General features: G+C 38.2%; 1 protein-coding gene across 3 annotated transcripts in view; it reads left to right on the forward strand.

The window, feature by feature from the left end:
- The window catches only part of NF1 (neurofibromin 1), an 81,128-nt gene that overhangs the window by 15,532 nt on the left and 52,606 nt on the right, over positions 1–12,990 (forward strand). For all 3 annotated transcript variants that reach the window (XM_052688439.1, XM_052688443.1, XM_052688442.1), the window contains exons 12-24: positions 550–681; positions 3,624–3,758; positions 4,582–4,695; positions 5,289–5,368; positions 6,730–6,853; positions 8,250–8,393; positions 8,829–9,075; positions 9,373–9,446; positions 9,592–9,675; positions 10,268–10,708; positions 11,133–11,272; positions 11,820–11,942; positions 12,315–12,398. In XM_052688439.1, the coding sequence (XP_052544399.1) occupies positions 550–681; positions 3,624–3,758; positions 4,582–4,695; positions 5,289–5,368; positions 6,730–6,853; positions 8,250–8,393; positions 8,829–9,075; positions 9,373–9,446; positions 9,592–9,675; positions 10,268–10,708; positions 11,133–11,272; positions 11,820–11,942; positions 12,315–12,398 (1,922 nt within the window). The remainder of the gene's footprint in view (positions 1–549; positions 682–3,623; positions 3,759–4,581; positions 4,696–5,288; positions 5,369–6,729; positions 6,854–8,249; positions 8,394–8,828; positions 9,076–9,372; positions 9,447–9,591; positions 9,676–10,267; positions 10,709–11,132; positions 11,273–11,819; positions 11,943–12,314; positions 12,399–12,990) is intronic.

The following is a 12,990-nucleotide window of genomic DNA, read 5'->3' on the forward strand; positions in this document are numbered from 1 at the left end:
CACTGCTTAAAAAAACTATGAGGCGTTTTGAGAAATAGAGAAGAATGTGCTACAGTGGATGTGGTGTATCCAGAGGAAAAATAAGGAAGTAATTTTGAATAAATTATATTGCTATGGTATTTGTACACTTTCAAATTAATGCTGTTTTACTTACGATTAATATGTTGAATAATACAGCTTTTTAGATATTATCAAGTGCTTAGAGCATCATTTTTCTACTTTGCGTAGTGTATCAGAATGAGTTGAGCACGTGTTGTGTTCATAGTATTATTAAGCTCCCTGTATCCTGAAATCCACTCTGGTTTCCCAGATTTTCAGTTTGTTGTTCAGTAGTAAGCAGCTAACTTTGAGTTGTTGCTTCAGTTACAATTCATTTAAGACTGAAATGGAATATCTGTAATAGTGTGCAAAACACTCATTTGTTATATTAAACCTTTTGTAACTTTTAGAGGTCTAAGAATTGTGGAATAAATCCCAGAATCATATGTAAACCATGACATAAGTCATGTTATGGCGCACCTGCTGAGCACTTCTGCATTTTCCTCCTAGTCTGCATTGGACTGGTGGCCCAGGATCGATGCTGTGTACTGCCATTCCGTGGAGCTTCGCAGCATGTTTAGTGAGACACTTCACAAAGCGATTCAGGGCTGTGGGGCACATCCAGCAATTCGCATGACTCCGGTAAGACCTGTCAACAAGTTGGTAAAACAAACCTATCGCTTTTCCCATCTCTCCATTCCATGTTGGCTTTTTATTCGTTAACCTTAGACTGGAAAGCAGAGGGGGGAAGAACATTACAATCCAAAAAGCAACAGAGAGCCATACATGCTCTGTAAACTTTCCAGGTTATGGTGTATTGACTAGCTGTTCCTATGCTGTAGTGACACATGCTTCTCCAGGTTTTTTTTTGTGCTGCTTTTAAACTGGCAACATAGAAGTAACTGTCCTCCGTGGCTAACCATTCATTTTACGTGTTCTTGCTGTGTGAATAGCTAGATAATATATCCAGTTCTGTTTAATCTGAAAAATGGAAGCATTCTGTATGTGAGGTTAATTTCTGAAAACCGGAATGCTTTTACCATGATTAGCACGATTATTACACTATTACCTCCTTTTATTTGTCTTGCTTGCTTTCTGATAGCAAGTTGACTGGTCTTGGTGACAGCATCAATGATAAAGATCTTTCAACCATTGTGAAATGAAGTCAGTATTCTCGGTTGTCGTAGAAATTTTGAGTAAATTCAGATTTGTGGTTCGTCCAGATTTATTCAGTAAGTTCACACGCAACCACATTTCCTTCTGATCTTTCTGTGTAGGGCTCTGGATGTGTCACGTTAGCTCACTGATGTTCTGTATTGTCACAGTGTGTTGGATGTTTGTTTTTAGAAGAGCTAAAATTATGCATGAAAATACTACCGTTGGGCTTGTCGTATGAAAGAAAAACAGTCAAAATGCCTTTAGTTGAAAGCTATAACTTGTTTAACTTGCTTTTTACATGTGTATGTTCATCTGTTGAGAAAATAGCAGGGGTGTTGTAGTGTCAACTCTGACATTGATTGGTGGTGCTTTGTCTTCTGCTTCTTATTTTCTATTCTTATTGGCTGCTGTCGCTCATGGTCAGATGCCAACCAGTCACTGTTTTGCATGGCAGTGGGCCTCTGTTGCTGTAAGTATGACCCATCGTAACTACCGCAGAAAAGCCTTTCGTTGCCCTGACTTTTCTGTGCATAGTTACTGCTGCAGTCACATCACTTCACTCGGACACAAAAGGTGGCTTTGCGTGGAGCACAGGACTGGAGGAGACTGCTTCTGCTGGGCTGGCAGTTGCAATGTCATCCCTTGTACAAACTTGTTGCATTGGTAAAGGCTTTTTGTTGGATCTGTTCTGTTCTTTCTGCCCTCTACATTTCCATCACAACACTCTTCCAGAATCTCCCAGCTCTGCGATTAGAACTGTTTTCTAATTTCCAGCCTAAACTTCTTTATGTGTAACTTTATCCCCATGTGTTGTTGTTCTCTGTTGTCTGCTAGCTTCAAACTGGTGTTTATCCCCCTGATGCCTGTGCAGACAGCAGTCGTGTCCCTGCCTTTAGCTTTGACAGTGTGAAGTAAATAGACACTTCATAGAAGCTGATCAGCTTCTTTTGCCAAGTGTCTGTTCTCCCTTACTGCAGCAAACTAAGATTTTGCACAGCATGAGTTAGCTCTACTAGCATAGTATCAATTTCTTAATCAGATACTTTGTGTGGTAGATTTTATTCTATTTTCATATATATTCACTGGCCAGCAAAGTAGTGTGAGCTTTGAGCATTTCTGGAAGAATTGCATTCTACAATATTGTATATATACTTTACTTCACTTGAGGATGATTTTGAGCTGGTTTATTTTACGTTCAAAATTAAAACTTGTTTTTTGTCTTCACTAAGCTTGTTACTGTTTGAGATTTTATCAAATAATAAATTAGATAATTAAAAAGCTGAGTTTCTAAAGTGTTCTGTCCTGTGCTGAATATCCACAGCCTTTTTTTGTGCAGTTTACTCTCGACTATTTTGGTAGCAGTAGGCAAAAATATTAGCTTAGTCCCTGGTGATGGAGTTTACAATTAATGAAAATATAAATTCTGTACGTTTACTGGAGAGAGATAAAAATCCATGTTTGAGCATCCTGGGGTCCAGTTAATGCAATATATCTCGTATTTTTTTTTTTTAATACACATAGAGAGATGAGTGTTTTTCACAGACACCAGCATTTGTCCAGATTATATTTAAGGTGAAGGTGCTGCAGTAGTTTGCTGTGCAACAAGATTGTTCACTCTGAAGTGTTGTGTGTGCTGTGGGGTCGAAGCATGTTCTCAGTTTCGGAAATCCCTATGTTGAGTGACATCCATACGCACTGACTGCACAGCCAGCACTGTGTGACTGGTGGAGAGGTGCGTTGGTCATGCTGGGTTCTGTTGTGAATGGCAGTGCTGGAACGTGCTGCCATTCACAGTGGAGTCAGAATTCCTTATGAGTTGCTGATACAAACTTTATAGTGCCCTCCATTTCAGATGAGGGTGTTGAGGAGTGCAGGGACAATTCCTGGTTTTTCAAATGGAACTAGCATTTTTTAATGAAAAGATGCACTATGTGCTCTGAGAACTGAAAGGCACTCTTTTTTTCAGACGTCACATAGATGAAAATGCCTTAATCCAGACTGTAACTATGACAAAATAGTGCGTGTTGCCTTTGGAAAATAAAAATTCCCTACCCTCTCATGTATTCAGGTTTACTTGTGATCTTTTTTTCCTCTCAGAACAGCTGAAATAGCTCTAAATTTTTATTATTTCTTCTACACGTTTCATTTGTATAGTTTGTCTTATCCAGAGCTTTTCTTATGTCCACCTGCAGCTCACTGAAATATTTATTAAGTAAACTTTACAGATGTAATAGTGATAGCATATGCATATTTAACGGGGAATTTTTAAGCAGAAGTCCATGCAACTGTACTTGAGTGAATTGAATGTACTTTTTAACTCTTTCATGAGTCATAGATAATGTAAACAATAATGCTTCATAAGTTGTTTAGTTGCAACTTCTACATATAGTTCCTTGCTGACTATAACTGCTTTTTCCTCCTGTCAGAGTCTTACGTTTAAAGAGAAAATGACAAGCCTTAAATTTAAAGAAAAGCCTACTGACTTGGAAACCAAAAGCTACAAGTTCCTGCTCTTATCCTTGGTAAAACTGATCCATGCTGATCCAAAGCTTTTGCTGTGTGTAAGTATGTTGAATATTTCATTCAAGTAGTAGAATTTCATTTTGAAGTTCCTAAATGAATAAAAATTAGAAATATACCCATGACATCTAGGATACTTCCCTGCTCATTCTTTTCATCTGAACTGTCAAAACAAAAAGATAACAAGAAAAATGAAGCATCTTACAGAACCAGAGGGGAACACAATGAAAGGGAACATACAGCTGTGTAACTGAAGGGAGAAAGAAGGGATTACAGTCCTTGTTTCAGTGACCAGAAAAATGGATGCTTTCTTAGTTCCTTACAGCTTTCAGTTACTGTTGTCCGTGGTGTTGAGTAAAAGGAGGATTAGGGCAAGCATTCTTTAAAATAGATATGTAAAATTGCTAAAGATTCACTCTGATGTGAAAGAGAGCCGTAACTTAATAAGCCTTATGTTTGAAAGTGCTTCCTTGTGAATTCATGTCAGAATGAATGTTCTGTTCTTTATAGTATTACTCTGTGACTGAATCTCATACATCAAATCTGAAATATCAGAAGTAAACTGAGTATTGATCAAATGTCTGCACGTGGAGGGCGTGGGAATGCAGTGCTGCCAAAAGTAGGGGTAGTATGAGCATCTAACCAGTGTGCTAAACATTTTCCTTCTGTCTGGTCTGTTTGTTGTTTAATTTAAATAGATTTCTATTATGTCAGAGATATAATATGGGGTGTCATGGCTGCTGCGCTATTAAAGATGTGGAAATCCACTAGTTTAGTTACAAAAATTACTGTTTATCAGTCAGTAGCATGGTCAGTCATTGACAAGCTTTGCTTCTTAAACTTGCTTTCATTTTCGCTGTTTAGAATCCAAGGAAGCAAGGGCCTGAGACACAAGGCAGCACTGCTGAATTAATTACAGGCCTTGTACAACTCGTTCCACAGTCCAGTATGCCAGATATAGCACAAGAAGCCATGGAGGTAAGAGGTGAATGTTCTCTATGCCAGATGGTTCGTACAGGCTGTGCTGGACAAACTGGGGCTTTTCTAGAAGCCCTGGTAGGTATTGATCAGCTATGCAGTTGTTTTAGAGATGTGTCTCTATTGGTCTTTTGCTAAATGTCTCCTGCATTAAGAGTTTTACAGGAGAGACCTAGAGGGAAAGTTTTAAAACACAGCCATTCGGGTTGCCAGTTGGTGGCTGCCCTACATCCCCTAAGACATTTTGTTCTGCCCTGGCATTGATGGAACAGAGTTTGACAGTTCCTCTGCTCCTCTGTTGTGCTCTGCACAGCCCCATTGGGCTCATAGGTGCTTGTCTCCGTTTTGGTGATTGTTCACAAATAAGCACTTAGCAATAGATTCAGACCATTGTCTGTCAAAGCCTTTGGTTGTGCAGGGAATGGTTACAAAGAGGAAAGTATTTTCCTGGCCTTGGAGAAGAGCTTTAACTAAAGAAATCTTGTAGTCACCATTAGAGGCTTATGTATGTAGGACTGCTTGAACAAATGTCTGCAGTAAATGTTAAAACACAAACTTATCTGAAGTGAGATGCTGTTTTGTTTTGAATTTAGGCCTTGCTAGTTCTTCACCAGTTAGACAGCATTGACTTATGGAATCCTGATGCACCTATAGAAACATTCTGGGAAATTAGGTAAGTTAACTTTTGTAAGTAAGAGGAATGGGTTTTGATTTCTCTTCTTTTTTGCAATAGCTGTGAATAGTTCAGAAAGTTGTGTAACATCAGCGTGAATTGGCACTCTGTTAAAGCATTTTTTCTCATGACAAAGCTGCCTTATGCAATTTGAATTCTAACAAAAATATCCACAAGTGTTTTGCAGGCTTTCTTAGCAGTTCTCTTCAGCGTGCTGTTGAGGAGTAGCAATGATTGTTGATAGAAAAAGTTAAAGGCTTTATTCCTGCATACAAGTGTTTGTTGTTTGAATTCTGTTGCATTTGTGTGGACTGAGGGAGGATAATGCTAAGCAAATCTAGAAGTGTGCATTTACTGACCTTGACTTTGAAACCCTCATTTAAAGAAGGTAGTAGCTGACCCTGACCTGTGGTTTCCATTTGTCTTTCTTGTGTGTTTAAAGAATTTTTATTGGTAAATTGTCTTGCTTTTTATAACTTCACAGCAGCTGTTGCAGTTGATTTATTGGAGAATACTAAGGTAAACAAAGTTCCAAAACAGTCGGTTAAAAAAGAGCTGAACCAAAAACTAAGGAGCCTGTAAACTCAGAGTTCTAAGAACTGCGTGAGCCGGCCAACTCAGCTCATTCTCTTCTCAGAAGAGAATTTGGTGATCTCTTCCAGTTTGGTACAGGAGGTTGTTTTGGAAGAAAGCCTGAAGTCTAGGTGGTACACTTTCACTAGCATCAACAAATGGGCCTGCATGACTGCTAGAGGTGGCTCTGAGGGCTTATTATGGGATAGTTCTGGGGCTGAGTCCTACCTAGCTGGGCGATAACAAACTCATTACTGTAATTTAGTAGTAGAAATGAATCTGTGGTCTGTTCGGGCTGGGGGAGAAACCCTTTAAAATTGACACTAATTTGGACCCTTTGGCAGTTTTAACAGAGAGTGTGAGGCCTGAATGGATATGAAGGAGGAACATCCCTAGATGTGTTCCTTCCAGAACAGAGTTGAGACACGTTATCAGAGCAGTGTAGGTAAACTTGTACTGCCACTGTCTGTGCTGTATCTGTTCTGTGGATAAATGGAGGACTTCTGAATCGACGGCCCTGGAGTGTGGACTTCTAGCAAGTACCCAGATTGCTTAACTTCCTCTAGGGAACTGCTGAGGCCATTTGGGCGGTGGGAAGGGTCAGAGGGGATTGTGTCATTTGAAGTACACACCTATATCATATCTATTATACAAGTTAAAAGAAGGTGTTAGCACATCTGTAGGATATTCATGCCAGTCATCTATTTCTATGTAAAATGTAGCAATAACTTTTTCAAATATTTTGTTGTTAGATGATAAAGTTAATGCTTCATTTCATTTTGCTGCAGTTCACAAATGCTTTTTTATATCTGCAAGAAATTAACCAGTCATCAGATGCTCAGCAGTACAGAAATCCTCAAGTGGCTGCGAGAGATTCTCATCTGTAGGAATAAATTCCTTCTAAAAAATAAAGTACGTAAATATCTGTTTTGTCACTCCCTTTGTTAGGTTATTTTTATGATTGAAGGAGTGTTAGTGGCTACACTTGCACTTTCTGTTTTCTGATTTCTGCCAAGAGAAAAATGCTTTGTCTTCTGTCATCTGTGAGACAATGCAGTGAGGCATCTGTGATTAGAACCCTTAGCTGAAGTTAGGGTGAGAATTCAGCTACATGGATTGTTTTACTTTCCCTGAAAATGGTTTTCCAAAACCTCAGTTATTTCTGAGAAGGTGATGCACTGCACTTATTTCCCTAATACAGGGGAAATGGTCTGCAAGAGGAGAGAGAGGGGAGGATGGTTATGAGAAAATGCATTTCATTGAGCTTGTGTTCAGCCTTGTCCTAGAACTCACTTGCTTCTTTCAAATACTAAGAGACTTCTTCCGAGCTGAACACACTTTGAACTCTGTACCTGCTAGAATTAAAACCAGACTTTTTTAATTGAAGGCCTACTACTGAAAATAAAGAGTTTGTTTTTTTCTGTCTGGCTTGCAAGTAGATGTATTAACTTGAGAAGATGTCATGTGTGATATGTGACATGCTTAAATGTCCATTGTACCAAGAGCATTTTTATCTTTAAATGATCTTCTTTCTCTTTTCGACATTGGTAGCTGTTACTGATGGAGGCTTTGAGTTTGTGTTGATGCTGAGTGGTAGGCTTTTTTCTTTATCTTCAACATAATGTACATTTGTGAAATATCTCATACTGCAGCTCAGGACTACGGGCATTCTGGCTTTTTATGAATTTGGGAAGACGTTTGTATTTTGCCTTGAAGTAGGAATCAGCTGTCCTTGAGACACAGAGTTGCTTAAGATTGTAATCCTGCTTTCAGTAGAGAAGAACTTAGTTGTTAGAGATCTCTTCCTTCATAATGCTCAGAGGATGATTATTAATATCATCATAAGAAAAAGATAATTGTTTCCAGAGCTCTGCTTCATGCTCTTGGTTTTTACTTTTTATGTTAAAATATCAAGTGTATAGAGAATTATAGTGCTGCTGAGCTTGGCTTCTTTAGACTGAATTACATTTAAACTATAATTATGTTGGTATGTGTTCTGTGTAGTAAAACCAAGAAACCTTTTGGGATTTCAAGGGCAGGCCCAAGGAAGGGAGGAGAAGGCATAATGTGCTTGCTTCAAGGTGATGCATTTTGAAGATGGTTCTCAAAATACTTTGTTTTCTTAAGGGAAAGCATCATTCTAAGATACTGTTCATGTGGGTGTATTTATGAGGTCCTCTTAGAGCACCAGTGTGAAAGATACATTGTAAATTCTGAGCTTTTCCCCTTGATAAGGTAGAGCCATGTCCTGAATCATATTGTTTTAAAAGATAAGGTGGTTTATTATTTTTCTTTCTTTTTTTCATAGCAATCAGACAGAACTTCCTGTCACTTCCTCTTCCTGTATGATGTCTCTGGAGGTGGAACCAGTCAGATGTCTCTTGACCATGAAGAGATGATGCGCTGTGCTCCTGGAGCCACCCTCAGGAAAGGGAAAGGAAATTCTTCCATGGTGAGTAACAGAAACCTGAAATCTCACCCTTTGAAGTATTGCGTGCAGTTGGAATGTACTGCAAAAAATCAAAATATCAAACATTTCAGTAAGGTATGCCATTGGACAGATAAGGTTTTCTGATCTACTCTTTAGCTGCAGGAAAAAGTGAAATGATATTTTGAATATCTTCTGTGAGCAAAAAAAATTGTTTATTGGCACACAATTTTCTAGCGTCAGTGGGACTTCCATAAGCATGTGAAGGTAGTCATGAAGGTAGTTTCTTGCCTCTTTGTTTATGCAGTGTCATGTACAATAGAGTTCTGATCTCGGTTAGGACTGTTTATTCTCCTGGAATAAAAGCAAATTTGAGAAGGATCTTGGATAAAGTTAAATTATAGGAAAACTGTCATATTCCTAAGCAATATTACCAAATTTGGAATTTTGTTTCCCAAGGAAAGTACAGCAGGATGCAGTGGAACACCTATTTGTCGCCAGGCCCAAACAAAATTGGAAGTCGCCTTATACATGTTTTTGTGGAGTCCGGATATTGAGGCAGTCCTTGTTGCAATGTCCTGTTTCCGTCACCTCTGTGAGGAAGCAGATATCAGATGTGGAGTAGATGAAGTTTCAGTTCATAATTTTTTGCCAAACTACAACACTTTCATGGAGTTTGCATCTGTTAGCAATATGATGTCAACAGGTAGGAATGGTGAATCTGAACAATATCTTTGCCCCTGGGTAATAAGACTGTTGGGATTGAAATTCTTTGAATAAGATTCTTGATTCAAGTGTAACTCTTGCTTTCATTGAAATAGCTGGAACAAAATGGGAATTTGGGTGTCTGTGATGATGTGAAAGTGTGACAAGGAGAACCTTTTTTGAAACACTTTAAGGGGTTATGTTCCTCTTGCTAATTTAAAAATTACTTTCAAAGATCTCATATTTGATGCAGATCGCTTTTCAGAAACCTGTTTGATAAATATTCTGTTCTTTGTAGGGAGAGCAGCTCTTCAGAAAAGAGTGATGGCTTTATTAAGACGTATTGAACATCCAACTGCAGGGAACACAGAGGTAAACTTTATTATAAACTTATATACGTATCTGTTGGTTTTGTGTTTTTTTGTTGTTGTTGGTTGATATGGTTTGGTTTTTATGAACACAGAAAAGACTTGTTTCAAGTAATTTTGAAGTTAAATCTTGATATGTCTTATTTTAGGCTTGGGAGGATACACATGCAAAATGGGAACAAGCTACAAAACTAATCCTTAACTATCCGAAGACCAAAATGGAAGATGGGCAGGTGACTATGATTTTTCCATAGGTTCAACACTTGGAAATTCAAAGTAAATATTTAAATTTATGTATTTTAAGGAATTTATCTTTAACTTAGGCAGCTAGTTCTCTAGAAGGATGTAAGTTCCATGACAGTATTCCAGAAATCAGTCCTCTGTGCCCACTGATGAGAGAATTTTACTTAAATTGTAAGACAGATGGAGTCTAAACTTATAAACTGAAAAGAATACTCTGGAATACTACCAGAGAAATTGTGCAGTCCTTTCCACTGAAAGGTTGTGTTGTTTTTTTTTTTTTTTTTAAAGGGAAACAAAAAGCTGCTGGCAGTCATCACTTAAATGTGCTCTATCCTGGTATTCAGCAGGGAGTTACAACCCGCTTTGGGCCACCTTTAGCCTTGTTTTTTCAACTTCTTCAAAAATAGTTCCCCTGGATAGATTTCTTTTACGGCCAAAATAAAATGCAAAAGGCAAATCTTAAAATATTGTTGAGACTGGAATTTTAAATGGCAGGATTCGATATGGAATGCTTTCAAATTCTGATCTCTCTGTTATTTTTGCTTAATTGAAGAGACTTCATCTCGAGTTGTTCTTTTTCAGGTTACTGAGAGTCTTCATAAGACAATTGTGAAGAGGCGAATGTCGCATGTTAGTGGGGGAGGCTCCATAGACTTGTCTGACACAGATTCTCTTCAGGAATGGATCAACATGACGGGATTCCTCTGTGCCCTCGGAGGAGTGTGCCTGCAGCATCGCAGCAATGCAGGATTAGCAACCTACAGTCCACCCATGGGCCCAGTCAATGAGCGTAAGGGCTCCATGATATCTATGGTATCCACTGAGGGAAACGCAGAGACTCCCGTTAGCAAATTCATAGATCGATTATTGACTCTGATGGTGTGTAACCATGAGAAGGTGGGACTGCAAATACGGACTAATATTAAAGATCTGGTGGGTTTGGAGTTGAGTCCAGCACTTTATCCAATGCTATTTAACAAATTGAAGAATACCATCAGCAAGTTTTTTGATTCTCAAGGACAGGTAAAGTGTTTCCTTCACATTTGTATCTTAATAAAAAGCATCAGTCTTGTCTTTCACATTGGTAATTGAAATGAGGTGTCAGTTCGTAGTTTGTACAAAAGATCTGCTAGTGTGACTGTCTGAGAGCATGCTTCTGTGATTTTTGTATTTGATTCCAAGTTGTATTTAGCATAAAGTTATTAAAATATTTTTGAGTTCTTAGTAAACTCTTAAACAACAGAACCTGTGAGAATGTTCTCAGAATCTCTAAGATTGGTTAGTGTTAACCTGTTTTAATAATGACATACAGTAACGTTCTTTTGCTCAAGTGATAATTGAAAAATGCTTGTCTGTTAGATTTTGAAATTCTGCAGTGTATTTGATAAACAGCTGCCCCCCTTTTTTTTTCTGTCCATAATTAAGACCAGAAACTTTCTTCCTGTAGGTTTTGTTAACTGAGACCAACACACAATTTGTAGAACAAACCATTGCTATAATGAAGAACTTGCTTGACAATCATACAGAAGGGAGCTCAGAACATCTTGGACAAGCTAGTATTGAGACAATGATGCTAAACCTGGTTAGGTAAGAAACCTTCTTGCCTTTCCCATACAAAGTAATGTGTTTACGGAGGAAAATTAGACTTTTAGTTCATACCTTTGCTTGCATCCATCAAGGAAGTTGACTGCAGTCCCCTTTCTTAGGGTCCTAAAAGGTTCACTAATCATGGAGACTGGTTATACCGTAGCGTTAAGTGAACTGATGGAAGGTGACTTTTTTGTTTATCAGAACCAACCATTCTATAGCTCACCTCCTTTCCTGGAAGTATTCCTTCATACTTTTATATGCAGTTGTGTCGGTGGTTGGCAGTCAGCTGATGGGCAGGTTTCTGTTCAGTTTTGTACTGATAGGAAACTTTTTGCCCAGAAGAAATTTGATACCCATCTTTAGCTGATATATAAAGGTTGTTTTCCTCACTTGGCAAAAAGATTGGCCCAAACACTTGCTGATCTTTTATGCAGGTCCATTACATGTAGGTTTTGAGATGAAGCTGAAAAGATGTATGAGATGCGTGGGTCGTTTTTCATGCACCATGAAGTATCTGCTTCACCTTTTTGCTGTTTGTCCCCAGGTATGTGCGTGTGCTTGGAAACTTGGTACATGCGATTCAAATAAAAACCAAGCTCTGTCAGTTGGTGGAAGTAATGATGGAGCGGAGAGATGACCTTTCATTCTGCCAAGAAATGAAATTTAGGTGAGTAAAGTATTTAGGAAAGAGTAAACATGTTCAAGTGTAATTCTGTTCCGCTACGTGTGTGTTTGTTTAAAAAAACCAACACTTTTTCATAACAGTCCTTGTCCTCAAATTTCATAATTTAGAATCTGGTGCTACGTTAAGTTTTTGTTTTGATTTTGGGGATGCTAAATGTATGTTTAAAAAAACGAAAGAAATCTGCACGTGATGCTGGATGGGGTATTTGTTGGTCCACTAAAATGTCGCTGTGTGGTGATTCAAATAGGAACTTGTAATAATTCAGAGGAGGTAAACGGTACTGAGTGTGCTTGAGGAAATAGATTGTTGTTTAAAAACCAAAAGCTGGCAATTTTGTATGTGTATATTTTACAGGAACAAAATGGTGGAGTATTTGACAGACTGGGTTATGGGAACGTCTAATCAAGCAACGGATGAAGATGTGAAGTGTTTGACAAGGTATGGAAGGATGCTGTTTTGCTGTTTCTGAAATGCTGATGGTGTTTTTGGTGACATTTGATATACGTGGATCAGCTGGACTGTGTGGAATTTCTTTAGTGGTTGTAATTTTAAGGAAAATGCCAAAACTGATAGTTAATTTTTTGATGGGCAGCAACAGGATAATATTTAATGCATAGCATTCACTGGCATGGCTCCTGAGGGCTCTTTCAAAGTGTTCCAATTTCTATTCAATTCTCCTTAATACAATTTCTGATTTAGCATTAGGATTGTTAGTTTTAATTTATGAAGTTAATTTGTCCTATGATATGTTATAAAGTCATAAAAACTTAGTGTTAAATGTTTTTAGTGACATACTTGCTTTTCAGTTGTTGTCCTTTAATAATGTGTTGCTTGAACCTGTTCTGCATTATGTGGTTGCATTTTCCTGCTGGACAGAATGCAGACCTTATTCTGGTAGACTTTTCAGCTACAAATAGGTGCATAAGTGGAAGACTTGGAGCATGAAGAGAAATCTTCAGATGGGAGCAGAGACCAATCCTGCTGAAGTCTGAAATGATTCACAGCTGTTTTTTGGTTTTTTTTCTTTCCC

This window comes from Tympanuchus pallidicinctus, unplaced genomic scaffold (genome assembly GCF_026119805.1).
Source record: "Tympanuchus pallidicinctus isolate F22 unplaced genomic scaffold, pur_lepc_1.0 scaffold24, whole genome shotgun sequence".
Lineage (NCBI taxonomy): Eukaryota > Metazoa > Chordata > Aves > Galliformes > Phasianidae > Tympanuchus > Tympanuchus pallidicinctus.